The sequence below is a fragment of the Choloepus didactylus genome, chromosome 5 (genome assembly GCF_015220235.1).
Source record: "Choloepus didactylus isolate mChoDid1 chromosome 5, mChoDid1.pri, whole genome shotgun sequence".
NCBI classification, from domain to species: Eukaryota; Metazoa; Chordata; class Mammalia; order Pilosa; family Megalonychidae; genus Choloepus; species Choloepus didactylus.
The window spans coordinates 148858891-148886855 of NC_051311.1; the positions used below are offsets into that span (position 1 = coordinate 148858891).

A 27965-nucleotide genomic window follows, 5' to 3' on the forward strand; every position below is an offset into this window, starting at 1 on the left:
AAGGGATATTTGAGGCATACTGAATATATATTAGAATTAATGCACATAAACTGTACCTACTTTTAAAATAAAATATTAACTTCTTCAGGAAATTCTTAATAAAGTCTTGTTGCAATTGCAACCAAAATCCAAACTCACTTCCAGTCATTCCTTTCTGTTGCGGTCACTGTGTTTCCAGTTATGAGAGAGGAAGCTGTGGCCTGCTGGACCTCGGTCTCCTTTGTCCCCTCGTCTAGATTGAATGAACTTCCAGCAGAGGGCAGGAAGAAAAGGAAGGAGAGTAGAATTCTGAATTCAGTCCTTTCCAGTGTTGATTCTGATTTCCAGAGTTCTATTAACAATAAACCATGTGGAACCTCCTGCCCTGGTATGAAATCAGAGGAACAAAGAATCTTCTCTCCTAATGAGAAGTACAGAGAGGCAAACGCCATTCTGTGTAACTGATGAATGCCCTCCACCAATGAGTTAACATATTAATTTCTCTAAATGAAACAAATTTTAATTAGTTGACGTGACAATTTTAGACATGCTTCATGTTATTTTCTGATGTTTTTTAAATACCCATGGTTTCAATCACTTTGCCTTACTTTTTGGTGGATAAAAAAGAAATGATCTGTAAATAAATAGCCGTAAATATATGAGGGAAGTTCATCATTTATGAGAATTCTTTTGTAAGACAAATACTTTCCTTGTAATTTACTGGCTTTATACACCTTTTATGGTCATGCTAGTTCTATCACAGCACAATGAATACCTTATTATATCTTGTTCCTTGAGATTCATGTATTTACCTTTCATCTCCCCAACAGGCTGTAAATGCTTTGGGGAAAGGGACCATATCTTATACTTTGCTAGACACACAAGCATAATAAATACTAGAGACTGAGTAGACTTTCCTAGGTCTACTGGTCTTAATTCTTTTCTTGGTTGTTCATACACAAAGTGCAATTCTGTTTGCTATAGGAGGAGCTACGTAATCCTCCCAAAGCCTTCTTTAGTTAATAATGTCCCAAACTATTTTGGACACATTAGAATCTGCCTTTATCTCAAAAATATAAAGGAAAAAGCCCCGTGACTAATTCATACAATTTATACACCCTTGCTTTTAGGAAGGACTCACACTTATCCCAAGTCCTACTTCTGAAAAGTTAGTCTGTTTCATTTTGCTCAATGCCAGAGGATGATTTGTGTATAACTTGTCAAAAATCTGAAAGCTTTTTTTAAGGTCAGCCTTCCCCTATTTGATTCAGGGATGCAAACTGGCCATGCATTTGCCTGGACAGTGACTATGTGCCCGTGGAAGGCTCTCTGGGCCACAACATTCGCTTCTCCCGACGTCCTGCACCTGGGCCTGCCTCTCTCATTTAGGTTCCCTGCCTGGCCCCTTGAAGTATTTACTTCTGCCTTCCCTCTCTGCCCCACTTTGTTCTTTCCTCCTAAGTCCTATTTTCTAAACCCTACATAGTATAAAACTTCAAATGGCAGCTGGTAATCATGGAGTCATTCCCATTACAATCCTCTGAAACTCTCCAAATGCAACTATCCTGTACATGCAGAATTTCATCTTTACCATTCTAGAGGACATAAGAGTTCCACACAAGCTGGAGAAGGACTAAAACCATCCACTCTCCTTTTTTTTTTATCCTAATCTGTGGGAATTTCAAGCAGAAACACATTTCCTAACATGAATGGCAAGGAGAGTTCTGCTTCGGTGATTTAAGAAAAGCTAAGCTACTTTTCTTACAAACATTTACACTAATTTAACTACCACACAACTATCTGCCTGTATTTCCCTGACATTTAATAGAATCCATTTCTTTCTTCTAGTCATAAAACTGCCTAGAGACCTACTGAGCATGAATGTTCTACAAAGCATTTTAGAGGGTAAACCATTGAGCGAAGCACCCTTAAAAGTAGTTGGTTAATTTATTTGGTTCATCTTCCACATCCTGTAATACTGAATTGTCGTTATCACAATACTGAGAGCAATTTAGGCTCAATGGGAGCTAAGTACATAACTGTTTCAAAGAGATCTATTTTTTTGTTGGAGAAAGTATTTTAGGGCTTTATTTCCCATAAATCCATATACTGGCAGTCAGCACTCTCGGTACTTATATTTCAATAGAAGCCCTCACATTCTTAGCAATATACTTTATTCTTCTATGTTTTGTGCTGATAAATCCATCTAGTACTTTCCTATAATACAGAGTGGTGAGAATGCACATCCCAGAATCTCCCACACATGTGCAGAACTCCTAATAGACTGTAATAAAGCCAATTCTGGCAGCATAACACACATATCTATCACCCACTCTTCCCTGGTGAAGGAGAGGGCGTGATTGGTCCCTTGTTAATCATTGTGCGATCTTTCATGGATATAAATCTCTTGACTCCTTCAGGCTTCCTAAATACTAGTAACACTGCTTGCCTGGAGGCAGATAAGAAAGTGGGAAAAAAACTGGATGGTGGCATAAGCTTCTGGAGAAGTCTTAGATATCAGTGTGGGTTCCTACAGGAAGAACTGAATGCCTTGAGAAACAGAGATTCTGCAAAAGACAATACACTAAATCAGAGACGATGCTCAAGATAATAAAATAAATTAGAGAAATAAATGTAAAACCCAGTGAAAGAGAACATACTAAATAAGACTATCTAATTGAAAATAGAAAAGAGGCATAATCATGGGGGAAGACTCATTGCAGAAGGATATAAAAATCCAAGATTAGAAAAGATTATGAGTGAAATAAAAAAAGTTAAGAAGGCAAGTGAGAAAAACCTTGGGGAACATGGAGAAGGCCTGTGATGGGGCTTGCAGCTGAGCAGAAGCTAGGAGCACCTTGAATCTTGACAGAGGCAAGACCAAGCAAGAAGAACCAACCAGGAGGGGCACTTCAGTGCCTCTGTCTTCCTTCCTGCTTTGGTTCAGTATCAAAGTTGCTAATGCAGGGCTTTCTAAATAAGAGAGACCATAAAACACGTAGGAAGAAAGAGGGAATTTCCCAAATGTATTAATGCTTCAAATTTGGTGGCTATTTTCTGGACAAGTTATAATCCTGCAATCTCCTATTCCTGAAGGTAATTTAACATGTTTTAAAAGAGTTAAATATAGGCCAAATATTGCTACCAGAGGAACACTCTACACACAGGACTATTTCCAGAGCCCACGGGATAGCCCACTTGCTTCCAAGCAATATTTGAGTAAACAGAATTTCAAGGGAACACAGAATTCAGACAACCCCTTCAAGCTAACTATTGCCAAGAAAACTATGTAGACTGAACAATGCTTTGAAACTTAAAAACATTATATTATCATAAGGTAACAGGCAATTTAGCAACTAAAAAAATTCAAGCTATAGGTAAACAAAAGAAGCCCAATACTAAAGGTGCCATTTAGGAGCAGTTTCCTTTATATTAAAAAAAACTAGAGAGACAGATAGATATAGATCTATGTATCTACCTACCCAGCTACCTGCTTATATGTGTTTTAAAATCAACTGGAGCTAGTGTGTAAGGGAGGCTCCTAATTAAACTAGCAATGAGCAATTTCTGCATATGCAAGCTCTTAGTCACAAGTGTGATTTCAGAAAGGGTTGGGGCCATTTTTAATAATCTTAACAATAAATTTTTTTCATGATGAACCTCACAGACTTAATAGAGCTAGTTGTTAATGCCAAACACTTTGGGACTATTTTTCAGTTTGCAGCTATCTGAGGATACATTTCCTAGAGCTGGGTCTGACTTCTTCAACAGCAGGGTAAAGAAAATACAAAAGTAATCCACTGGGTAATTAGACTTGAATTAATATGCCACGTTATGAACAAATATCCCCAATTTTAACTACACCTAATCTCAATCATAAAAGAGAGGAGGAAGAGCCTTGCACAGTGAGGACATGTAAAAGAAATACAGGACTGCTACAGTCTTTAATAATATAAAACTTTACCTGAATGAGCAAACACATCACTAAATTCAGAGTAAAGCAAAAGGAGAGAAAATAAAGATCAGAACACTGCAGAAAGCAAATCGAATGAACCTGCATTCAATCTTTATAATCCACTCTCTTGTCTTTATGAAAAACTGAGATTGTCAAGGCATCCTGGTCAGTCACCGATAGCAAATATGCAAGTGGCAGAAGCCATGTTTTTTGGGCAGATTCAACATCTGCATGGTAACATATGTTTGTCCTCGCCCTACACATTTTAGTATCTACTCTAAGGTCTCATTTAGATTCCTATATAATGTCTCCCTGGGAACAAGAATAATTATTCCAGATTTAGCCAAAATTGGAGAAAAGGCTGCAGGCTATTCAGGAAGCAGTAATAATTTGTGCTCAAACTGACAATAAATATCAACTGGACAGTCCTCATTGTTCTGGCGTCTATAGTAATTTCAAAAGCTGCCCCAAGCAAAGAATACAATCAGACAAATCACAAAGGAAGATATATAAGTGACTAATAAATAAAAATGTTCAAAATCACTAATTTAATTCAAAGAAGTTACAAAATAGAACACTGGATTATCTTTCTTTGTACATCAAATTGGCTAAGAGGATTTGGTGAAATAGGTACTCTTGTACACAGATAGTGTAAACTGGGGTAAATTTGGTGAAATGCAACTTTATATGGCAGTATGTATCAAAAGCCTAAAATGTAATTTTAACCTTTGGCTCAGTAATTCCAACCCTAGGAATCAATCCTAGGAAAACACATAGAAGCACAGACAAAAGTTCATGCTCAAAGATTTCTAGTTTCATCACAGAATGTTTTATAACAGCCAAAAACTGGATGTAACCTACAGGTCCAGTAACAGGAAAATGGTTAAGAAAATTAAATACACCCATATTATTCAACAATTAAATAACGTAAGAGATAAAATCAGGCTTCTATAATGTAGGGAAATTCATATGATTTATAATGTTAAGTTGTAGAGATCCAAAATAGTTGGGATTACTTTATATATTCCTTTATTGCTCTTTATTATTACAAAAATAATTCATGCTTACTACAAAAAAAAGCAGAAAATTAAAAAGCAAAAGAAGACCCAAAAGAACATTCATAATCCTGCCAAGACACAAATTTTGTTAATAATTTGTTATCTAGCCTTTCATGAATATAGCTTGATATATATATTATTAAATTTCTACAAGAATTACTATAATCAGGCCATATATATATTTTGGTAATGCACTTCAAGAGAAGCGTCTACTGCATTTTATTTCTTCCAACTGAGAAAAAAGAAAAGGAGCTCCTGGCATCCAGCAGCTAGCTTGGTACTCACAGCTGAGCCTTAATGTTCTCCTGGTGAATATAAACAATTTCACAGAACGTCAACATCAGACAAGGCCACTCCGTAACCAAGAGGACTGGGACAGAAACAAGATCACTCCATAACCATGTCTGAGCACAGACAAAACAGGGACATTTTCCAGTCACATATATGACACAGCCATTTGATCGGTAAAAATATTGCTGCTTCTTTATGAATTAAGACTTCAGCCTTGATCTTTCTTCCTTCTAGATAAGATTTATTAAGATATCCAATCACGAAATCACTCTTACCTCCTGACAGCATCCAATCTAGAGCAAAGCCCTGCTGCCTCCTTAAACCTTCTGCAAAAATCCCCTCACAACAGTCCAAATCCTCTAACTATTCTTTCTACCTCTCTCACAAACACCCCATGGTGGGCATTCCTCCTCACTGCAAGAAGTAATAAATGCCACCTGTTCAACCACAGGTATGTTCCTGGTGATATGTAGCTGGAGGGCATTGAAGCAGTTAATTTACTTTGGTTAGCCCTTTAGGTTGTTTCAATTTGTCACTGTTACCAAAAGAGGAATATTGGCTGAAATTGAATGAGAAAATTAAAGTGAAAGCACAAATGAGAGAGAGAGAAAAAAAAAAAAGGGATCCAAGTACTTAAGATAAATAAAGGATGCAATGTTACCTTATGGTGATGCCTATATAAATACATGCACAAACACATATAGACATTTTTCCCTTTCAAAAGACTTGGAATGTTTATCTTCCTACCAAATCACTATTCTGACTAATGATCTTATTGATTTTCACCAACAACATTTTACCTATTTGCTTCTGGAAACCTACCACCCTTTATGAAATCAAAAGGCCACACATTCCAAGCACATAGCATGGGCACTAACACAGAGTCATGTTCAAAAAGCATATTCGAGCCAAATACTCCCATGAAGTGACTATGATTTAGTGTGCACTGGTTGTTACTTCTTACATGGCTGCAACGTTATCCCTTGCTTTATATAGCCTCAAAAAAAAAAAAAAAAAAAGAACAGCCCCAATGCTAATGGCAGTGTCAAATTAGCTGGTGTTAACTCCATGAGAGGAAAATGTGATGAGCATCTCTGAAACGTGCAACAATTCTTCTTGCACAGTCATTAACTATTTAAAATACTTAAGAACAGGCATGGAGATCCCAGTACGTACAGGAAAATATTTTCAGCAAAAAGAGAAGGATGGTTTGATGGCTCCAAGAACAGAGATGGTAGGCTTAACATCAGAGTTCAGGGCAAAGCTGCAATTGATATGGAAACATCAAATATGGAAAAATCAGAGAAAGTCAATGAAGACAAAGGGCTTCTATTCTTAACAGGAAGTTGACGGACATGAAACAAGTGGGATCACTGAGGAAAATGAAGTTGCCATGGACCCATCTCTCCCACCCATCCCCTCCTTATAGTTATCATTCAAAGACTTTTGGAGTCCTACATACTGACAACAAAAACCAATTAATAAACCCAATGCAAGCAGAAGGAAGAAAACAACAAAGACTAGAGTAGAAATAAATGAAATAGAAAACAACAACAAAATGATAGAATCAACAAAACCAAAAATTGGTTCTTTGAAAAGATGAATAAAATTGACAAACCTTTAACTGGACTGACAAAAAAAGAGAGAATGCAAATAAAAATCAGAAATGAAAAGGGAGTCATTACTACTGAGCCCACTGAAATAAAAAGGACTGTAAGAGGATACTACGAACAACTGTATGCTGATAACTTAGATAACTTAGATGAAATGGCAAATTCTTAGAAACACACAAACTATCAATGTTGACTCAAGAAGAAACAGATGATCTCGACAAACCAATTACTAGTAAAGAGATTGAATCAGTAATCAAAAATCTCCCAACAAAGAAAAGCCCAGGACCAGATGGCTTCACAGAGGAATTCTATCGAACATTCCAGAGGACTTACTTCTAATTCTGCTCAAACTCTTACAAAAAACTGAGGAGGAGGGAACACTTCCTAACTCATTCTGAGGTCAACATCACCCTTATATCAAAGCCACATAAAGATACCTCAAGAGAAGGAAACTACAGACCAATATATTTTATGAATAAAGATGCAAAAATCCTCAACAAAATACTGGCAAACAAAATCCAACAGCATTATTAAAAGAATTATATACCTGGATCAAATGGGAATCATTCCTGGTATGCAAAGTGTGTCAACATAAAAAAATCAATTAATGTAATTTACTATATTAAAATAAAAAAGGAAAAAGAAAAAAAAAAACTTGATCATCTCAATTGATGCAGAAAAGGCATTTGACAAAAATGCAGCATGCTTTCTTGAATGTGGCACCTTGATAAAAACATTTAGAAAACTAGGAATAGAAGGAAACTTCATCCACATGGAAAAGTACATAAGTGAAAAGTCCACAGCTAATATCCTACTTAATGGTGAAAGACTAAAAATGTTCTCTCTGAGATCAGGAATAAGACAAGGATGCCCATAGTCACCACTGTTATCCAACAGTGTACTAGAAGTTGTTGCCGAAGCAATTAGGCAAGAAAAATAAATAAAAGGCACCCAAATTGGAAAAGAAAAAGTAAAACTTTCCCTATTTGCAGATGATATGATCCTATTTGCAGAAAATCCTGAAAAATCCACAGCAAAGCTCCTAGAGCTAAAAAAAAAAAAAAAAAAAATGAATTCAGCAAAGAGGTGGGGTACAAGATCAACACCCAAGCTCACTAGTGTTTCTGTATACAAGCAATGCACAACCAGAAGAAGAAATCAAGAAAAAAAAATTCCATTCACAATAGCAACTAAAAAAATAAAATAACCAGGAATAAATCTAGCCAAAGATATAAAGGACATGTAAACAGAAAATTACAAGACATTGCTAAAAGAAATTAAAGAAGATCTAAAGAAATAGAAAGACATTCTGTGTTCAGGAATTGGAAGACTAAATATTGTTAAAATGTCAATACCACCTAAAGCAATTTATAGATTCAATGCAATCCCAATCAAAATCCCCAAAATTTTCTTTGCAAAAATGGAAAAACCAATCACCAAATAGCCCAAATGGCCCAAAACAGCTAAAGCCATCTTGCAAAAGAAGAATGAAGAGGGAGGTCTCACTGTTCCCAATATTCAAACTTATTACAAAGCCACAGTAATCATAACAGCATAGTACTGACACAATGACAGACATATAGATAAATGTAATAGAATTGAGGGCTCAGAAATCAAACCTCACATTTACAGCCAACTGATTTTTAACAAGGTGGCAAAGACCATTCAATTGGGAAAGAATAGTCTCTTTAACAAATGGTGGGAAAAACTGGATTCCATTTGCAAAAAAGATGGAAGACCTCTACCTCATACCACATACAGAAATCAATCGAAATGGATCAAAGATCTAAATATATGAGCTAGAACTATCAAACTCCTAGAAGAAAATGTAGGGAAGCACTTTCAGGACCTTCTGTCAGGCAATGGTTTCTAGACTTTATACCCAAAGCACAAGCAACAAAAGAAAAAATAGATAAATGGCACTTCATCAAAATTAAAAACTTTTGTTCCTCAAAGGACCTTTTCATGAAAGTAAAACGATAACCTACACAATAGGAGAAAATAAGTGGAACCATGTAACTTCTAAAGAACTAATATCCAGAATAGATAAAGAAATCCTTTGACTTAACAAAAAGAAAACCCAATTAAAAAATAGGCAAAATAACTTGAACAGACATCTCTCCTAACAAGCTATACAAATGGCCATAAAGCACATGAAAAGATGACCAACATCATTAGCCATCAGGGAAATGCAAATCAAAACCACAACGAGATACCATTTCACACCCATTAGAATGGCTACTAAAATAATGAACAGTAACAAGTGTTGGAGAGGATGCGGAGAAATAGGAACACTCATTTATTGCTGGTGGCAACATAAAACAGTGCAGGCACTGTGGAAGACGCTGTGGTAGTTCCTCAGAAAGCTAAGTATGGAACTACCATCTGACCCAGCAGTTCTACTACTAGACATATACCCAAAAGAACTGAAAGCAAGGACTCAAACAGATATTTTCACATGGATGTTCATACAGCATTACTTACAAATTGCCAAAAGATGGCAGCAACCCAAGTGTACATGAACTGATGAAAGGATAAATAAAATGTGTTCTGTGCATATGATGGCATAGTTTTCAACCATAAAAGGGAATGAAGTCCTGATACATGCAACAACATGGATGAACCTGAAGGCATCACGTGGAGTGAAATAAGCCAGACAAAAGGACAATTACTGTATGATCTCACTGTTTTGAAACAATTAGAATAAGCAAACTCTGAGTCAGAATCTAGAATATAAGTTGCAAGGGTATGGTGTGGGGATAGTGAATGGGAAGTTAAGGCTTAAAATGTACAGGGTTCCTAATTGGAATGACAAAAATGTTCTGGTAATGGATGGTGGTGATGGGAGCACAACATTGTAAATGCAATTAACAGCACCGAAATACATACATATATATATACATACATATATGAATATGACTTAAAGAGGAAGTGTTAGGTTGTATATATGGTAGCAGAATGAAAATTTAAAAAAAAAATCCATGGAAATACACTACACAAACAGTGAACCCTAAGTTAAACTATGAACTTCAATTAATAGTACAATTATAAAAATGTGCTATCATCAATTGTAACAAATCTTCCACATCCATGCAAGGTGGTGGTGGTGAGGTGATGCATGGGAATCCTGCATTTTATGCATGATTTGTCTAAACTCACAGCTTCTATAATAAGAAATGAAAATAAAAAAATACTTGAGACAAATGAACTTAATTCTGGTAAAGATAAAATAAACAGACTGAGAACGACTTATATTTTAAACACTGGGCTTCTTTCTTCAGCCTTGACCAGTCCAGCACATACAGAAAAATTCACCCAAATACACTTTTACGATACCGTAATTTTAGAACTTGGTTTTACATACCTAAAAATGTTGGTAAAGGTTGCATTTGTGTTTTATTTTCTAATCAATTTTGGTACTTTTACAGCATGAAAAGAATCTCCAGGAATGGAACTGCAATTTATAGCACTGTACTTAGAAGAAATAAAGGTATTTATTTACAGTGGTCCAATGCAACCAGAAGGACATAAATGTGGTGGCTGCCTGTAGTCTAATATTCGATTGACTAGAAAGCCTTAAAACATGTATTTTTAATTCTTAAAAGTGCTCTGACAATCCATTTGAAAACCACAATGATACACAATGTATGAAAAAAGTTTGCATGTAGAAGGTTGCCCATGATCAAGCATCTCACCATTTGGGAAAATATGACACTGGAGATCCAAGCATTGTACAGCAGACCGAACAGATTAACTGATGTTGAGCCCCTCCTAACCCCAAGAACCCCAGCACCAAGCGAACAGAAAAAAGAAAGCAAACCCATAAGAAAGCACCTCTAAACTTCATGTTTAGCGGTCATGGTGGTAAGAAAAGGCTTCCTGGGCTGTCTAGATTCTAAAAAGAGTTGCATTGTTCTAAGAAGCTGCTCTATCACATCCTCTTCCAGAAAGGACTCAAAATCTGATTTGTATGCAAAACACTGTCGGAAACTTAAGAGAAGCTAGCCCTTGCCACCACCTCTGTCCTCAGGTGAAATCTGCCACAAGCCTTCAGCCCCCAACAGTGAGATGCTTTCCCACATTTCATTCACGCAGGCCCTTTCCTTGTTTGCTGACTGACATTTTACAGCTTACAAAGCAACCTGTCCCTGAGGCCAGGTCCCCTTATTCTATCCCGCCACAACAGCAAACAGCTGACTATCTCGTTTCTAAAAATGAACTCCGCTGCAAACAGCATCCCGACGATTTAATAATTTGTCAAAGTAGTAGAACCAGTTATTATGAAGTGGATTTCAGAGTTCAAAGGTAAAGATCACATAAAGCTCACGTTTATCTGCTGACAGAAAAAGTTGGGCAATTAAAAAAAAAAATCCAGACAAGATGGACTGGCAAGCTTATTTCTAAATAGAAATCTCATTGCTATGCTCATGTATTAGAATTTTTGCCACACAAGGTTACAGTTAAGAAAAAAAAAATCCATTGGTTCACATGTTTGAAAGCTCTCTCTAATGGTACTTTTAGGAGATGTGCTTTCTGTTTTCTTTTTTTTCCCCAACAAGTAAACAAAACAGAATTTGGAATAAGCTTTTTATGCTCATGTGTCAAACAGTAGAGTCCATAAATCCAACTATGGCATTCAACTACTAAGAAGTTACCTTGAAACCTAAATAAAAGTTTATACCAGACAGAACTATAGCCTTCTATTTCTAGTCCCTGGTGGATAAGGAGAGATCTCTAAAGACCTAAGAAGCTAGAACCTTAAAAAGGAAATACAATATCTGAAATACCAACAAATGTGTCAAACTGCAGTTTCAGGTTTTTGTTCCTGCTACATTGCTATGTTTTGCAGAGCTAGCCTGAAATGTAGGTTCTAGTTTCTTTTAAAAAATTGTTTACAGGAATCAAAATTTTTAATAAAATAAAAAAATACCTAAAATATTATATTAATCATCTCTCCAACAATACTCTTCTGAAATGAATATCTTCACATAGGACCATTTGCTTTTCCTAATTAGCTTAGTCTCTGTGCCACCTTAATCCATTGTTTATAAAGGTTGGCATATAATTCCAAGGATTCATTAAAATGTCAGTCTAGAGAAAGATCAGTGTTCTTGAGGGTTAAGAATGTCTTTACTCCACATTATACCTTCATCTGGCTAGCTTTCGTTCCAATTTTTTTTTGAAGATTAAATTATTTTTAAAGGCAGAAGGTCATAACCTCTCAATTATATGATATTTGTCTTTTCTCTTTTTCTCTTTACATGATCTGCCATCTGCTCTAAACAGAGGGGTCTTGATATCTTTAATATATGATTACTGTAAGGTTATTGTCATTTGCTAAACATTAAGCTCTTCAAATTTCTTCCGCTTAGTTTGTGGTGCTAGTTGAAAACTGCAGTTGGAACAATTTGAGTTGTTATTGCGCCAACATGATCTTCGTTTTTGTCATTTTTCAAAGGCATAACGTTCCACAACTCGATTGTAAAAATAGCAGCTCCCGTCTAATAATTTGCTAATACTTTCAAAATGAAGATAATCATTTTGCAATAATACACCCCTTCTAATGTCACTTTCTAAAAGTTTTCCTAAAATCAGACAGATATATTCCTTAATGAAATTAGAAAAACATTTCCTGTAATATTTTCTACTAAATAAATCTATTTTAAAACAAACAAAGCATACAAATGCCAAAATAATGCAGCATAAGTAATCTTTAAAAGTGCCTACCCTACATATACAAAGGAAGAAATAACTGGAGATTTCTGTAAACCACACTAAGCTGGTGCACATTTTGAAAACCTCTGATTATTTAAACATATACAAAGAGTGCATTTCAGTTTATTGAGTAAACAATAATTTTTACTACTTAATGAATACATATTTACACAACAAACTTTAAAGGATCCAAAGAAATCTGTGAACAGTTTACATTACATGTTCCTAAACTGGGGACATGTATGTATCATTTACATACAAATGTTCCTGAAGCCTCTAACATAAATAGGAGGAATTATAATGGCTTTTTAAATGGAAAGAACCCAAAAATCAAAATGTTTTCTGAGTGGTTAATTTGTCAACTATAAATAATTACAGCAAAATCAGTGGTTCAGACACCTTTCTAAAAGGGGTACGGGCACAAGGACAGACATAGAGATCAACAAAACGGAACTAAGAGTCCAAAAACAAACCCTAACATTTATGGCTGATGTTGGGAATTAAGGCATGATCAAATCTTAATCCACATCCCTGTGGGTGTGAAACCATTTGTAAACAGGACCTTTGAAAATATTATTAATTAAGGTGTAGCCTCATTTGTAAATAGAATCTTTTAAGATCCTATTTAGATAAGGCCAAAGTGAATCAAGGGGAACCTTAATACACATGAATGGATCCTTATAAGGCACAGGAAATTCAGATGCAGTCAGGCAGAAGAAGCCAGAAGCCAGGAGAAGCCAGAAGCCAGAATAAGCCAGAGAATGAAGCAGAGTGCCATGTGACGGAAGTAGAAGTGCAAGCCAAAGAACCCCAAGGATTGCAGCAAGCCAGCACCAGGATGCTACAGAGACCTGGATACAGCACAGCCTGTGAGTCCCTGATTTTGGATTTAGAGGCTTCAAAACTGTGAGACAATAAATTCTTATTGTTTAAGCCAACCCATGGTGTGGTATTTGCCATAGCAGATGGGTAAACTAAGATGGTTAATTTTCAACAAAAGGGTCAAAACGTTTCCAACAGGGAAAAATGTCTTTTCAACAAACAGTGCCATTATGCAAAACACCAGAAATAGACTGGCTTTTATAAAGGGAATTTATTTGGCTACAAATTTACAGTCTGAAGGCCATGAAAATGTCCAAATTAAGGCAACAACACAAGTATACCTTCACTGAAGGAAGGCCAATGGTGTCCGGAAAACTTCTGTTAGCTGGGAAAGCACATGGCTCGCATCTGCTGATCCTGGGTTGTGTTCCTCTCTCAGCTCCTGTGCACACTTCAAAATGTTGCTCTTGGGGCATTTTGTCCTCTCTTAGCTTCTCCAGAGCAAGGTGTCAGCAAAAGTCTGCTTTCAATGGCCATTGCCAAAATGTCTCTCTTGGCTGCAGCAGTGAGCTCCTTCTGTCGGAGTTCTTATGTAGGACTTCAGTGACTAAATCAAAACCCCATGCTGAATGGGCAGTGCCACATTTCCAAGGAAACATTCAATCAAGAGATCACACCCTAATCAAAGGTGTCACTCACAGTTGGGTGGGTCACATCTCCATGGAAACACTCAATCAAAAAGTTACAACCTAATTAACACTAATACGTCTGCCCCCACAAGATTGCCCCATAGAACATGGTGTTTTGGGGGACATAATACATCCAAACTGGCACAGACATGTATCCAGAATATATAAAGAACTTTAACAACTCTATAATAAAAAGGCAAATAGCCCAATTTAAAAATGGGTCAAGAACTTGAATAGACATTTCTTCAAAGAAGAAATGCAAATGCCCAACAGGCACATGAAAAGTTACTTAACATCATTGGTCATTAAAGAAGTGCAAGTCAAAACCAAAATGAGATACCACTTACTAACCCCAGAATGAGTATTTAAAAAAAAAAAGAGACAGACAAAAACGAATATTGGTGAGAATGTGGGGAAACTGAAACCCTCATATATTGCTGGTGAAAATGTAAAATGATGCAGCCACTTTGAAAAGTGTTTGACAGTTCCTCCAAGGGTTAAAGACAGAATTATCATAGGATCCAACAATTTCACACCCAACGTGAATGAAAGCATATGTCAACACAAAAAGGAGTCCATGAATGTTTATAGCAGCATTTTTGACAGCTAAAAAGTGAAAACAACCCAAATATCTGTCAACTGATGAGTGGAAAATAAGATGTGGAATATTTATACAATGTAATATTCAGCATAAAAAGGAATGAAGTTCTGATACATGCTAAAACATGGATGAACCTAGAAAACATTATGCTAAATGAAAGAAGCCAAACACAAAAGACCACAATTTGTATGAAATGTCTGGAATTGGCAAATCTAGAGAGAAAGACAGAGTTGCCTAGGACTAAGGGGGATGAGAAGGAGTACGGGGAGTGACCACTAATGAGTTTCTTTTTGGGGTAATGAAAACGTTTTAAAATTAGATTATGGTGATAGTTGCACAACTCTGTAAGTATACTTAAAACCACAGAATTGTACACTTTAAACAGTGAACTTTATGGTATGCAAATTATGTATCAATAAAATTATTATAAAAACCTAAAAGAAAGATGACAATATCACTTACATGACATCAGTCTTCACTTCAAAATGTCACATATGGACATTTTTATCAGGTGCAATACACTAAACTCTTTATATAATATACTATTAGCCCTTTAGTATCTGTGTTTTTTTCTTTTGTTTAAATTACTTTAATTCAGAAAGTTAATAACATATTTTATTTTTCACTCAATTTTTTCACCAGATGATCTGAACTGCTTTTATTTTACTTTCATTTCATTCACATATAATTAAAAACCTTTTTATGCTTGGAAAGAAATACCTGCAGATGTATTTCTGGTAAACTGAATAGGAAAAAAGAAGTCAGAATGCTCTCATAGAAGACTACACATAGAATCACCTGTCCATTAGTCAATGATAACCAGAGATGTACCAAACCCCTGATGTTCTCTCCTGTTCAACATATGGTGAATTCTGTTCATTTTACTGCCCATTAGAACATCTATCTTTGTATACATTCCAAGTTCCTTAACTTACCCTGCGAACACTCAGATGCTGGCACACTCTATTGTTAGCAAAATGTTCATAAGCTCTGACCCGAACAGCTAGCTACATTCACTCTGTCATCCTACAGATGTCTGTAAACTGTATCAAATGTCTGTAAACTATATCCCAGGCTGCTCAAGCAAATAGCATGAAATGGGTAGACTTAAACCATGGGAATTTGTTAGCTTACGGTTTTGAGGTTTAAAAAAGTCCAAATTATGGCATCATCAGGTGATGCTTTCTCTCCAAAGACTGTGATGCTCTGAGGCTGGCTGACGCTGATCCTTGGTTCTTAGTTTGTCACATGGCAAGGCACATGGCAGTGACTCCTGGTCTCTTCCTTCTCTTCTGGGTTCTATTTTAGCTTCTTGCTTCCTGTAGCTTTCTCTCTCTCTCTGAATTTCTTTCTCTGATAAAGAACTCCAGTAATTGGATTAAGACCCATCCTGATTGAGGTAGGCCACACCTTAATTGAAGTAGCCTCAATGAAAGGCCCTAATTACAATGGGTTCACACCCACAGGAATGGATTAAATTTAAGAACATGTTTTTCTGGAGTACACACTGCTTCAAACCACCACAAAATACTGAGGCAAAGGATGAAGGACAAAGAATATACTATTGACATAGTTAGCCTGGGCATCCTGCAAGTTGACAAAACATTTACATAGCAAAGTTACTGTGGCAAAATTGATGAGACTATAGATATCCCCCACAGTATAAAAGCAGTTATTAAACTTCATGAATACACTGATGATTAAAGGAAGACAAATCAACACAGGAAAACTCAACCTTCAGAATTTGAGTCCTATCACTTGGACATCACTAGTTATATTATCTCTAATATGTTCTTTTATTCTATTACCTTCAAGAAATAGAGGACTGTGAAATCTCTAACTCCTAAAATTAGAAACTGGGATACAAAACTGCAACCCAGACTAGGAAAATACATAAACCAAAGTGATTCATCAGTATTTTAAGTATACAAGGGAGTATTTTTAAGAAGCCCCCGTCAAGCCTTCAGATGCCCCAGGTGACAGCCTGACTGAAACCTAGTGAGAAACCATGAACCAGAAAAACCCAGCTAGGCCATTCTCGAATTTTCCAACTGTGATATAATAAATATTTGTTGTTTTAAGCCATTTAAGGGAGCGTGGGACAGTGGCAGTGACCTACCATTCTTCATCCTCACTGCATTTTAAACAAAAATCACATGGGCTTAAAACATGTTTAAGTGAATTTATGTCATATCTCACATAAAATTTCCTAACCAGAAAAGTGTCTAGTAAAGAAATATTTTAACAAGAGAAATTTAAAGGTTACTATTTCTTAAGGTTGACAAAGACAGTAAAGTAGTTACTTTTTCAGGAGTGAATCAACTGTAGATCTCGGCTAGACAATGTTAGATTAAATCTGTAATTCCCATTGATTAACCTCACTGACATTTTTACAGAGTAATGAGGCCAGGGTCTAAAATCAGAACTCATGGAATATTGTCTGCAGCCATAGAAAGGAATCAGGATCTAAAGGAGCTGTCACTCAAGCATTACCATGACCTAAAGCCAGGGCTTGACATCTAGGTATATACCCAAAAGAAATGAAAGCAGGGACTTGAACAGGTATTTGTACACCAACATTCACAGGAGCATTATTCATAGTAGCCAAAAAGTGAAAGCAACCCAAGCGACCATCAACAGACGAAAGAATAAACACAATGTGGTATGTACACACAATGGAATATTATTCAGTCATGAAAAGGAATGTTGTTCTGATACATGTGATAACATGGATGAACTCTGAAGACATCATGTTGTGTGAAGTAAGCCAGACACAAAAGGACAGATATTGTATAATTTCACTTATATGAAATACCTAGAATATGCAAATTTATAGAGACAGAACATAGACTGCAAGTTGCCAGGGGCAGAGGAAGAGGAATAGGAAATTAATTCTTACCAAGTGCAGAGTTTCTGCTTGGGGAGTTGAAAGGTTTTGTTAATGGATGGTGGTAATGATGGCACAACATTTTAAATATAATTAATACCACTGAATTGTATATTTGAAAGTGGTTAAAAATGGGAAAATTTGATTTGTACATATGTTACCACAGTGAAATTTTAAGAATCAAAAGAAACAAAAACTAGTGCTTGAGAAATGACTGGGAAGGTAACGCCCAATATGTTTTCCTGCCCTATTATTACATGAAGGACAGACCAAAGGAAAACTATAGATAACTATCACAAACCATTTAAAACCTTTCAGTACCTGAGACTCAAAGTCGCCATTCCATAGCTATAGGATGCTACAAAAATGACAAGAGAACCACTTCCTTTTCACTGAGCTCTAATCTAAATATGAAATAATATTCACAGTTCCAGTATAGTGATAACATTTTCTATTATGAAAATGGTTTAAAAATATATCTGGTTAATATAAAATAGAAAAAATTAACTTGATTAATTCTACAAGCAGATTTTTAACTTTGGAATTTACTATACCTATAAACAGAAAGATGTAAATGTACAAAAGGGTTTTACTCTCATTTTAAAAATAGTATTAAGATAATAGAATATGTCAGAACATGTCCGTAAAGAGTAGCCATATTGTTTCAAAACTTTAACAAGGCCTGCAAGAGATTTTCCGTAACAAGAGGAAAGAAATACTTGTTTAATTCCCTTTTATTTTTAAATGTTATCTCTTTTCTTATAGAAGGAACAATATTTCAAAGGTCAAGTAGATTTTTTGCCCTAAAATCTATTCCAAATGAACATCAGTGAGAAGTACTGAGTCCACCTTTCTCCTAACGAATAATCAGACATCAAAAATATCAAGGATGAATTAAAAAAAAAATTCCTCAAATGTTGCATGTGATGGTAGAGACACATAGCATTTACCTTCTTCCCTCCGGTCACAAACTGTTTGCAACTGGACCTCACAAAGTGCGGGTGCACGGCAACGATCTACAAGGGAAAAAGGACCAAACACTGGTTTAGGTTACAGGACAGAACAAAAACCCTTTGCATAGCACAGGCAGCACAATCTAAAAACTAACCCAATTATTTATCTTGCTGGGAAGTAATCTCTTCAGTAGTCTTCAATGAGTGAGGACATCTAAGTTTTGCTCATGTGTGAAAATATTTCTTCTTCGAAGTCAGGTCAAAGCTTAAGAGACCAGAATGAATTAGTTTCAGCTTCTGGTTGAGGGAGGACCCCTCTGAGTGGGCGCCCCTTCCTGGGAGACAGCAAGGGAGGTCAACTGAGGCAGTAAGATGTCAACTGTTTGTGACAAATTCAATTCATAGAAGAAACGCACAGTAAGAACCCGACTAGCTCCGTGTCTAGGATGCCTTCCAGTGATGGACGGCAGCAGTGGAACAGGCAGTGAGACGCAGCTTGACAAGCATTCTGTATTGTTACACCAAGACCACATAGCAGGAGAGGCAAGAGAGCAGCAGGACCCAGGATGTTACGGAGCTAACCCATTCAGGACCATCCCTTTCACTACAGCCTAAGTTCACCTTTTCCTGGTTCTCAATCTCCTCCCACCCCCTACACATGTTTGTCCCAAGGCTGTCCCACCCCTAGTTATTATTTATTTCATTTGCCAAGGGCTTTCTGATTATATAACATCATTAAAATGGTGGAGGAGAGGGAGTAATGAAGGTAATGGTGAAGTTCAGTGACTCCAGTAACTGAAACTCTACCTTATGGGCTCAGCTTTTTTGCAGCAAATATATATATATAAACTATGCCACCTTATCTTTTTTATCCCGTAACCACCCTTGAAATCATCACCTTACCGCATACTGGTTTCTCTAACCAAACATATAGAATATTTCTAGGCATAAGACAACAACATACAATTATACTTTTATAAACTTCAGCTAAATACATTGTACATTTAAAACATTTATATATTTCCCTTCTCCAATAGAACAGAGTCCTCTTCCTACACTGACTTTTTTAGAGCTCAGCATATGGCTTCTCATTCCTTTAACTATTTATGCCTCCCAAGTCAGCCCCTCTTGCCTTCAATGCTTTCCCAGTCCACCCTAGTTACCAATACCAAGTCATGTACACATTCTGTTGTTGCATATTTAAAAAATTTCTTGCAAGAGTCCCTTCAGTTCTTTAGTAATGCATATCCCAAGACAGTGACTGTTATTTCAGGTACGCCCTATGCTCCTCAAGTGCACTACCTGATCCCTTTCTCCCCTTCAGCCATAAGAAAATAAGGCCATCGGGGTCATTGCCCCTGACTGTTCCACCCCTCACCACCCATCACAGTTATGACTAGGGGCTCAATCACACTTCCATCATGGCTATCTCATAAGCCATGGCTGTAGAACTCTTTCCTGAGGTTACCCTCCTACCTGCTCTGCAGATCCCATTCACTATGCTGCTCCACTAAGTATTCCCTTTTTTAAATATTCAATCCTTCCCTGTCTACTGATTTTTTTCCCCATCAACCAAAACATGATCTGCAGAAATCTTGCCTGGACACTGGCTCTCTCTCAATGCACTAGATGATTTTTCTTCTTTATTACCAAATTTCTTAAAAGAGGACTCTTTATCAGTTATTTTAACTTCTTCAACTCCAACTTACTTATTGATATATGATGAGCCTTCAGCTATTGAAAGCATCTTCACTAAGCTTGCCAGTAACGTCATAATTATCAAATGAAATGACCTCACTTTAGTCTTCACTCTATTTCATCTCCACATGGCCTTTGATATTATTGCCCACTCCTTCCCTCTGTTAACCCTCTCTTTTGGCTTCCCTGACTCCATTCTTCTGCTTAGACCCCTTTGATGTTCTCTTCCCTGGCCCACATCTTAAAAAGAGTTTTCAAAATATCACTGCCAGTCTTCTCTCTATATGGATTTTAACTGGACATTGATATCTTCAAAAATGAGTTCATGTTACTCAACAGTGGTTATTAAATTTGTGTCTGCAGGGCCAATTTCCACCCTAAGCTCCACACACTTCCAAAACCTCCCTAACATCTCCACCTGTTTGTCCTATAAGCATTCTAAACTCAGGGTATAAGACCAAATTACCAATATCCTTACTCAAATGATCCCTTATTACAACTGACTGCTTCCCCACGTATCATTATCAGACTAAGAACCTGGAATCACCCTTATCTTCTCCATCTTGCATCATCCTCATCCAACCCATTACTAAAGGTTGTTAAGTCCTGTTCCAAAGGCTTTCCAAATTCATTTTTTCCACTCCATCTCTAACTCACTATCACTTCTTTTATTGAGATCCAGTAAAGTCCTGATTAGAGTACTGCATTGGCCTTCTAAGTTGTCTCTTATCCCCAAACACTCTCTTCCTTAAATCATCCTTCATTTTGGCTTTTTAAAACACACATCAGATCCTATCTCTCTTTTACCTATTGATTAATAAACGTTTAAATAAACAAGTAAAAAGAAATGAATGACCTCTTCCTTTACTACAACAGACACTTTACTTACAATAATTATAATCTAAAACTTGTCTCCCTGACTCTTGTCCATAAACTTTCCAATGTATACCACATATAGTCACCATACTAGCTTCCTAAAGCAAAGCTCTGTTTATGTCATTTCTTTGCTTTTCAACATTCAGTAATTTCTCTTTATCTACCAAGTGGTATCCCAATTCCTTAACATGAATATAAAGCCAACCTCAATCTATGTGTTCAACCCTCTAATTAAATAAGCATTTTATGAACCATCTAAATTAGAATATTTATCACTTCCTGAACATGATCTGAACTCTCTAGCCTCTCCATTTCTATTATGTTGTTCTTCTTCCACATGGAAAGCCAGCTTCTCCATCTGCCCCTGTGCATTTATTAAAGCCCAGTCAAATATCACTCCCTCTAAGAAGCCATCCCTAACAGGCATAGCTAAAAGTTACCTTCCTCAAATTTGAACTCCTCAATACCAATTTTATCTCTGAGTCTTTAATCACAGACTCTTTGTGCGCACGTGTGTATCAACTCACCTATTACTTCAAAAGCTTTCTGAAAATAGATTGAGATTATAGTCACATAATATTCATCCTATATTCCTTCACAGCATTCAATTTGTGTACAGTAGATCAGAGTACTGAACAGATGCTTCTTGACAAGATTACTGCAAAATTTGTGGTTCTCAAAGTATTTTAATCCTATTTCCTTCGCTGAGAAAACTTAGAAAAATTAAAACTTTCTGAATACTTACTTTAATGGGACAGTCAAAAGTCTCATGAAATTCTTCTCCAGAATACAGTCCAAATACCTGTACCTAAAAACAAATGGCTTGGGTCAGTTCACCATGACAGGAAAATAGAAAGCCAGTGAGTAAGTGAAAATACATACTCCTAAAAAAAAAAAAAAAAGAAAGAAAGAAGAAAAAAAGAACATTTAATAATTCTAAGGGCCTTATGCTCTCCATTAAAGAGCCAATGAAAATAATCCCATCAGGATAAAAGTGCTCCATCGCAATTAAGTTTTATAAGCATCCATGGATAGAGAACCATTTATGCACCACAAATTTCTTTTATTAAATGGATGTCAACTTTCAAAAATGAATTAAATATGAAGATTATTAATATTCTTTTATGGACTTCCCATAGTCAATCCCTAAAGGATTTTTTTTTCTTTTCTTAATGAAAAACAGAGCTTCTTTTTTGAGTTATATATAGAAATCAACCACACAGATCAATGTGATGACAATAGACGAACTGCATTTCATTTACAATCTTACGTGGACTCCACTGAGAGGAAGAGTTGAGTTCCTGCTTATCAGTGCTCCCCTTAAAGTTGTTCTAGGCTACTTTATTCACATGTAATCTCTTTTCTGAATAGTTCACTTTTACTTAAAAAAGCAAAGGAAAGAAATGGAGTATAACAGACATATAGTAAAGGGCTCAAATCATAAATTTAAAGCTTGACTTTTTTTTTAAAAGAAAACTCAATTACAACCACCATTCAAACCAAGAAACAGAATATCTGCAACAATCTGAGAGTCTCATTCATATTTCTTCCCAGTCAGCAGCTCCCCCAGACCACCACTACCTTTAATTCTACTGCCAGAGATCAGTTTTGCTGATGTCTGAACTTTACATAAATGGAATCATAAACTGTTACACTGGCTTCTTTCACTCAACATTTTCCTCATGAGATTTTTCCATACTGTTGCGTACAACAGCAGTTGGTTCTTGGTCACTGCTGTGTAGTATTTCAATGTAGGAATATTCCAGAGTTTATGGATCCATCTTTCGCTGAGGATCATTTGGGATGCTTTCAGTTTGGGGTTATTAAGAATAAGGCTGTTAGGTACACTCTTTACAAGTCTTGTGATGCATTTGTGTAAGCATTTTTTAAGGGCATATAACTAGGAATGGAACTGCTGAGTCTCAGGGTATGTGCATGTGCTCACATTTGACAGACAGCAAAACTATTTTATGAAGTGGTTTTCCAATGTACACTCTCAGCAGCAGAGTCTAAGCGTTCAAGGCACTCTCAAACACTTGGATCTGACTATTAGCAGTACCTGGAACTACTTTCCAACTCTTTCTCTTGTTTCTAGAAGAGTGGTATTATTTCTTCCTTAAATTCACCAGTGAAGCCATTCAGATCTAATGGCTTCCTTGCAAAAAGGTTTTTAATTATAGTTTCAGTTATTTTAATAGATATAGGACTATTCAAATTTTCATCTCCTCCTTGTTTCAATCTTGGTAAGTTGAGAGTAGTTCACTTTTGCAAGTCCAAGAGGAAAATTCACTCATGTTATGATATAATTTTTACAGACAAACTCATGCATTAACAGACCAAATATTTAGAACACCACTCATTTGTGACTACTATTTTTATGGACAAGTGCCAAATATGTTATTTGGGTTCCAAGAATGACAAAATATAATACAGAGGAAATTTCATTTACTCTGAGGTAGACTCTCAGAATGTATTCTTGAAATGGCAAATGTATTTTGTTCCACCAACATCTTGCTTCTCATTTCCAGAGGGTATAAAATCATTAATTTGGCATAAATCATTAATGGCAAACATGTATCAAACTTCTAATAAAATGGTGGTTACGAACAGGAAAGAAAAGCATTCTATTTGGGGTTTTACTTTACCCCAGGAAAGTTTAATTTAATTGATCCCAACAAATCCAAGAAAGTATGGTGAAAATAAGGCAGCCATATATCAACTGAATCTTAATGGAGTAAATCAATAATGCTGAAGTGGTCAACTTACTGAAGTTACCTCAGCTAGAGCTCATGCTGATGTAGGAAATTTAAAGTTCTCTAAGATAATCTCTTTATAGTCAGCAAAACAAGTCACTCTCAGCAAGGTTCTAATCTTATGTCTTTTATAATGCTAGTAATAACACATCTCTAAATGCTTCAACATGCTTTTACCTCAGTGGTTATCAAACCTAAATATACAGTTAAAAGTACATGAGATGTAAAGAGATGATGTATAAATCTGTTGATAAAGACTGAGACATTACTGGGCAGACAGACACCAGAATTGTGAACTGAACTGTGAAAATTAAATTACGAATAGCCAGTGATAAAGATTCCTGTGGAAATTATGGAATTATGAATGCATATTGAAGATATAATAGAGTGATAAAGAAGAATAAACAGAAAAGAGAAAAAATATCACAGAAGTTCTTAGCCAACATTTCCTGATACTCATCACTATACTTGAGAATCTGTCAGAAGCAAACCTGCTACTGTCATCCACAAAGTAGGACTGGGGGAGTAGTTGTTGAAGGAAGTGAACAAGTTTAGAACTCTCAGGTCAGTTTCTATTACTACATTTACCTGAATAACACTCTCCTCACCTGTTCTTATTTTTTTCTTCAGGATAGACAGAGGCACAGAGAGGTTGAAATAACTTACACCCAAAGTCACAAAGTTAGAAAGCGACAGGCTGATCCCACTCTTAACCACTTGGCAAGACTATCTAAAACTCTAAGACTTAGCAGAGGTTATAATTTGTTAAACATCAGACTCATTGGGCTGAGAAGAAAATAGAGCTGGGAGATTTCAGGAAAATTAAAATGCATTACAGAATAAAACTCCACTCCACAAAGCAGAAAACAACAAAAGTGACACTGGAAGAATAGCACCCTAGGAAAGAGAATAAACACATAGAGAAATTCTCCCTGACTACAGAGAAATGAGAGTGATAAACACAATGAGAAGGCAAAGTATATTTGTGAGAGGTTACATAACATGATTAAGTTATGTTACAGCCTATGTTTTTTCCAAAGGAGAAGAAAGGTGAAAAGACCTTACTCATTCTCTCTGTTAGCCTGACAAAATTAGGTACAATAATGGGGGAGTGGAGAGACTAGACTGCAGTGGGTTAAAGAAGGAAATGGTTAGAAATAAGAAGAGTTAATACATACTGAGGGCTCACTACAGGCCAGGCATGTGCTAAACACCTGTAACCACACAATTTTACCATTAAGGCCTCCATTAGGCCCACTGCCCAGCTGGGGAAATCGAGGCACTGGGAAGTTAAGCATCGTGCCTAATTTAACAAAATCGAGTGGGAATGCCAGTTCAAGGATATGCTCTTGGCCTCTAAGTGATACTGTCTCCTAGCCTAAGTATTACTGACTTTTCTTGAAGAAGTGAAAACAAGTGGAACTGAAGCAATAATCAAAAACATAATTGAATAAAATGAAAACAATACTCCAGTGTATGGATCAAAAGAACTTACTGTGTTCCAGACAAAATCAATGAAAAGAAACCCAGAACTAGACACAACTTAACAAACTGAATTACAAGGACTGTTTATTATTATTAATGTTCTTAATCCTGCAAGATCAAAGGCAGGACAGAAAAAAAAGAGGAAAAACAAAAAAACTGGTTTCTCGAAAGAACTAGTCTGGTCTTAAATACTGAACATCTCTACAAAAATAAGTGTCAGGAAAAAAGGAGCAAAGTTTTGAGAGAAAATATTTCAACACAAGAATTTTTTTTACTAAATTAAGTTCTAGTTCATGTATAAAGACAACATATGTGAAATATTAGAAACTATACCTTATATATACTTTTCCTGAAAGTTACCTAAAAACATATGCCAAGTAACTATGTAGATACACACCCACACACACCACCAGGTATAGAAAATATATATGAGTTAGGGTATCTTAAAATTTAGAACCCAAACATAGTGAAGTCATGGAATAAAAAGATGAGCTCCAGCAGAATAAACAGTGAACTTTAACAAATGTTAGAATTATAACTTCAAAACTAAACACAAATATTAAAGGTTATCCTTGAAACAGAAGATAAACAGTTATCTGTCTGGGAGCATTCATCCATCAAAGAAAAATCACAAGAGCCATTTAAAGATATTTTTATATCTAGATATCAAAGTTTAAATTATTAGTAACCTTTACGATTTTATCATCACTACTTTCACCAGATCATTCTAAACTAACTACTCAATTTTCACAGTACTGACTAACCCATGGTAATGGATAACATACATAAATGTGTGCTCTCAAAGATTTATTTTCAATTTTATCAATGTTAATAAAACATGAAAAACCATTTTTTTGTTTTATATGTCACGAAGCTTATGCCAAAATATGGCTATAGATATGAATTTGACTAAATAAAAGAAAACGGAAGTGTTTGCCAGGAAGTGTATCATGATACACCTGAGGATCACCTCATTATCCACCGGCAGAGTAAACATATTCCACTTTGCTGCATTAAATAATAATCCTTCAATATTTAAAGCCCCAAAAGAATTCCTACATGAAGTATCTTAGTAAAAAATCTTTTCCAAATGAAAGAGTGAATATTCTCTTTCAACACGTTAGTTCAATTACACTGGCATCTGCCCAGGAGTTCCTTGCCTTTAAGAAAACAAAATGCAGATTTTCTTTCTTGACAAATATGTGAATACAAAAATGTTTCAATAGTTTGAATAATTCTTCTCCAACTCTGCATAAACCAACACCTCCCTCAACTCCCTCTGACAATCATGTTAATCTCAGAATTTCAAAAAGTACCAAAAAAATCTGACAATGCTTTTTGAAAAGCATTTGTGTCCCAATTACTGTTTCAAAGACTGTTTGGACAACGTCAGGCTTAGGTATATAAAATGCATTCTTGAATGACAAGAGGACTTCATTTTTCTTTTGTTAACAGATTAAAATGAGTAAATATCTTTCACACTGAGTAAATTGTTTTTAATTTACTTATCTTATTTAATTTATTCATCTTATGGTCCATTGACTTTAGCTGATATAAAAAATACAAAATTAGATTAGGAACTCTGCTCCATTCAGTGAGGAATATCTAAGGTTCTATAATGATTTCTTAATGCACTCTCTTCTTAAAATGTTATTTTAGAAAAGTAGTTTAAATACACTGCATTAGAATTTTATCATTGGAAATCAACATTAGAAAAGACTTTCATCGACTTAAAAACAAAAAGACATTCTTATAAGTGGAAAATCAATCACTACAACCACTAAATGCCACAGCTCAACATCAGAAATAAGCACTGATAACTGTTAGTTATACACTGCACAAATGATGTATGCCCTCAGTCATGGAAGTAGGTGCCAGATTTTCAGAAAACTGTACGTATATGGATTTTACATTTATTTAATGTGGCCATCGTAAGACACTTTATTCTTCTGATAAACTATGATTGCTTATCAAAAGAGTCTATAATTCAAGAGAAACATTCATAACTTGTGTGTGGAAATGAAAACCACGGGCCCACTGAAATCATGCCCACAAAATCCAATTTTGGGGATTTATGGCAGAAAGGCATTAAACTACTGCCTTGCAGGAACTGCACACTAGTCACTGAAGAAGTGGCACAGAACTAATGATTAAGGTGACATGTCCCCCTGCCACAGCTGTTAATCAGCTTAATACTAGTTACATTATTGACATTCTTGTAATTACTTTTCCTAAGGCACATTTGTGCAAAATATATTTTACTTTAATTATGAGCAATCGAAGGCAAGTCCAATACCCAAAAAGAATAATCAAACTTCTCTTAGTACAGGTATATAGTAAACAAAGTGGTTTTCCGATCACCTGGAGTTGGGTAAAATCTCAGTGCCATGTGCTGGAACAGTACTTTGACGTGACCACATTTTCACCATACCTTGCCATCCTCTGAACACACGCCCATGTGTTCCCCACTTTCATCCAGACTGATCTGATTTATCTTCACAGGACTCTATAAAATTTTAAGAAAGAGAAAATGTAAACTTTAGAATAATAGATACTAAATCAATGAAATGTCTTGGCTCTTCAAAATTTA

At 35.9% G+C, this 27965-nt stretch overlaps 1 protein-coding gene across 5 annotated transcripts in view; it reads right to left on the reverse strand.

Annotated features, from left to right (window-relative positions):
• The window catches only part of VPS41 (VPS41 subunit of HOPS complex), a 194022-nt gene that overhangs the window by 95607 nt on the left and 70450 nt on the right, over nucleotides 1-27965 (reverse strand). For 4 of the 5 annotated variants that reach the window (XM_037837118.1, XM_037837116.1, XM_037837117.1 and 1 more), the window contains 3 exons: nucleotides 27807-27881; nucleotides 21883-21945; nucleotides 18561-18626 (listed from right to left, as the gene is read on the reverse strand). In XM_037837118.1, coding sequence (XP_037693046.1) covers nucleotides 18561-18626; nucleotides 21883-21945; nucleotides 27807-27881 — 204 coding nt within the window. Of the gene's footprint in view, nucleotides 1-138; nucleotides 243-18560; nucleotides 18627-21882; nucleotides 21946-27806; nucleotides 27882-27965 lie in introns of those variants that run through there. The other variant, XM_037837120.1, reaches the window with a different exon arrangement.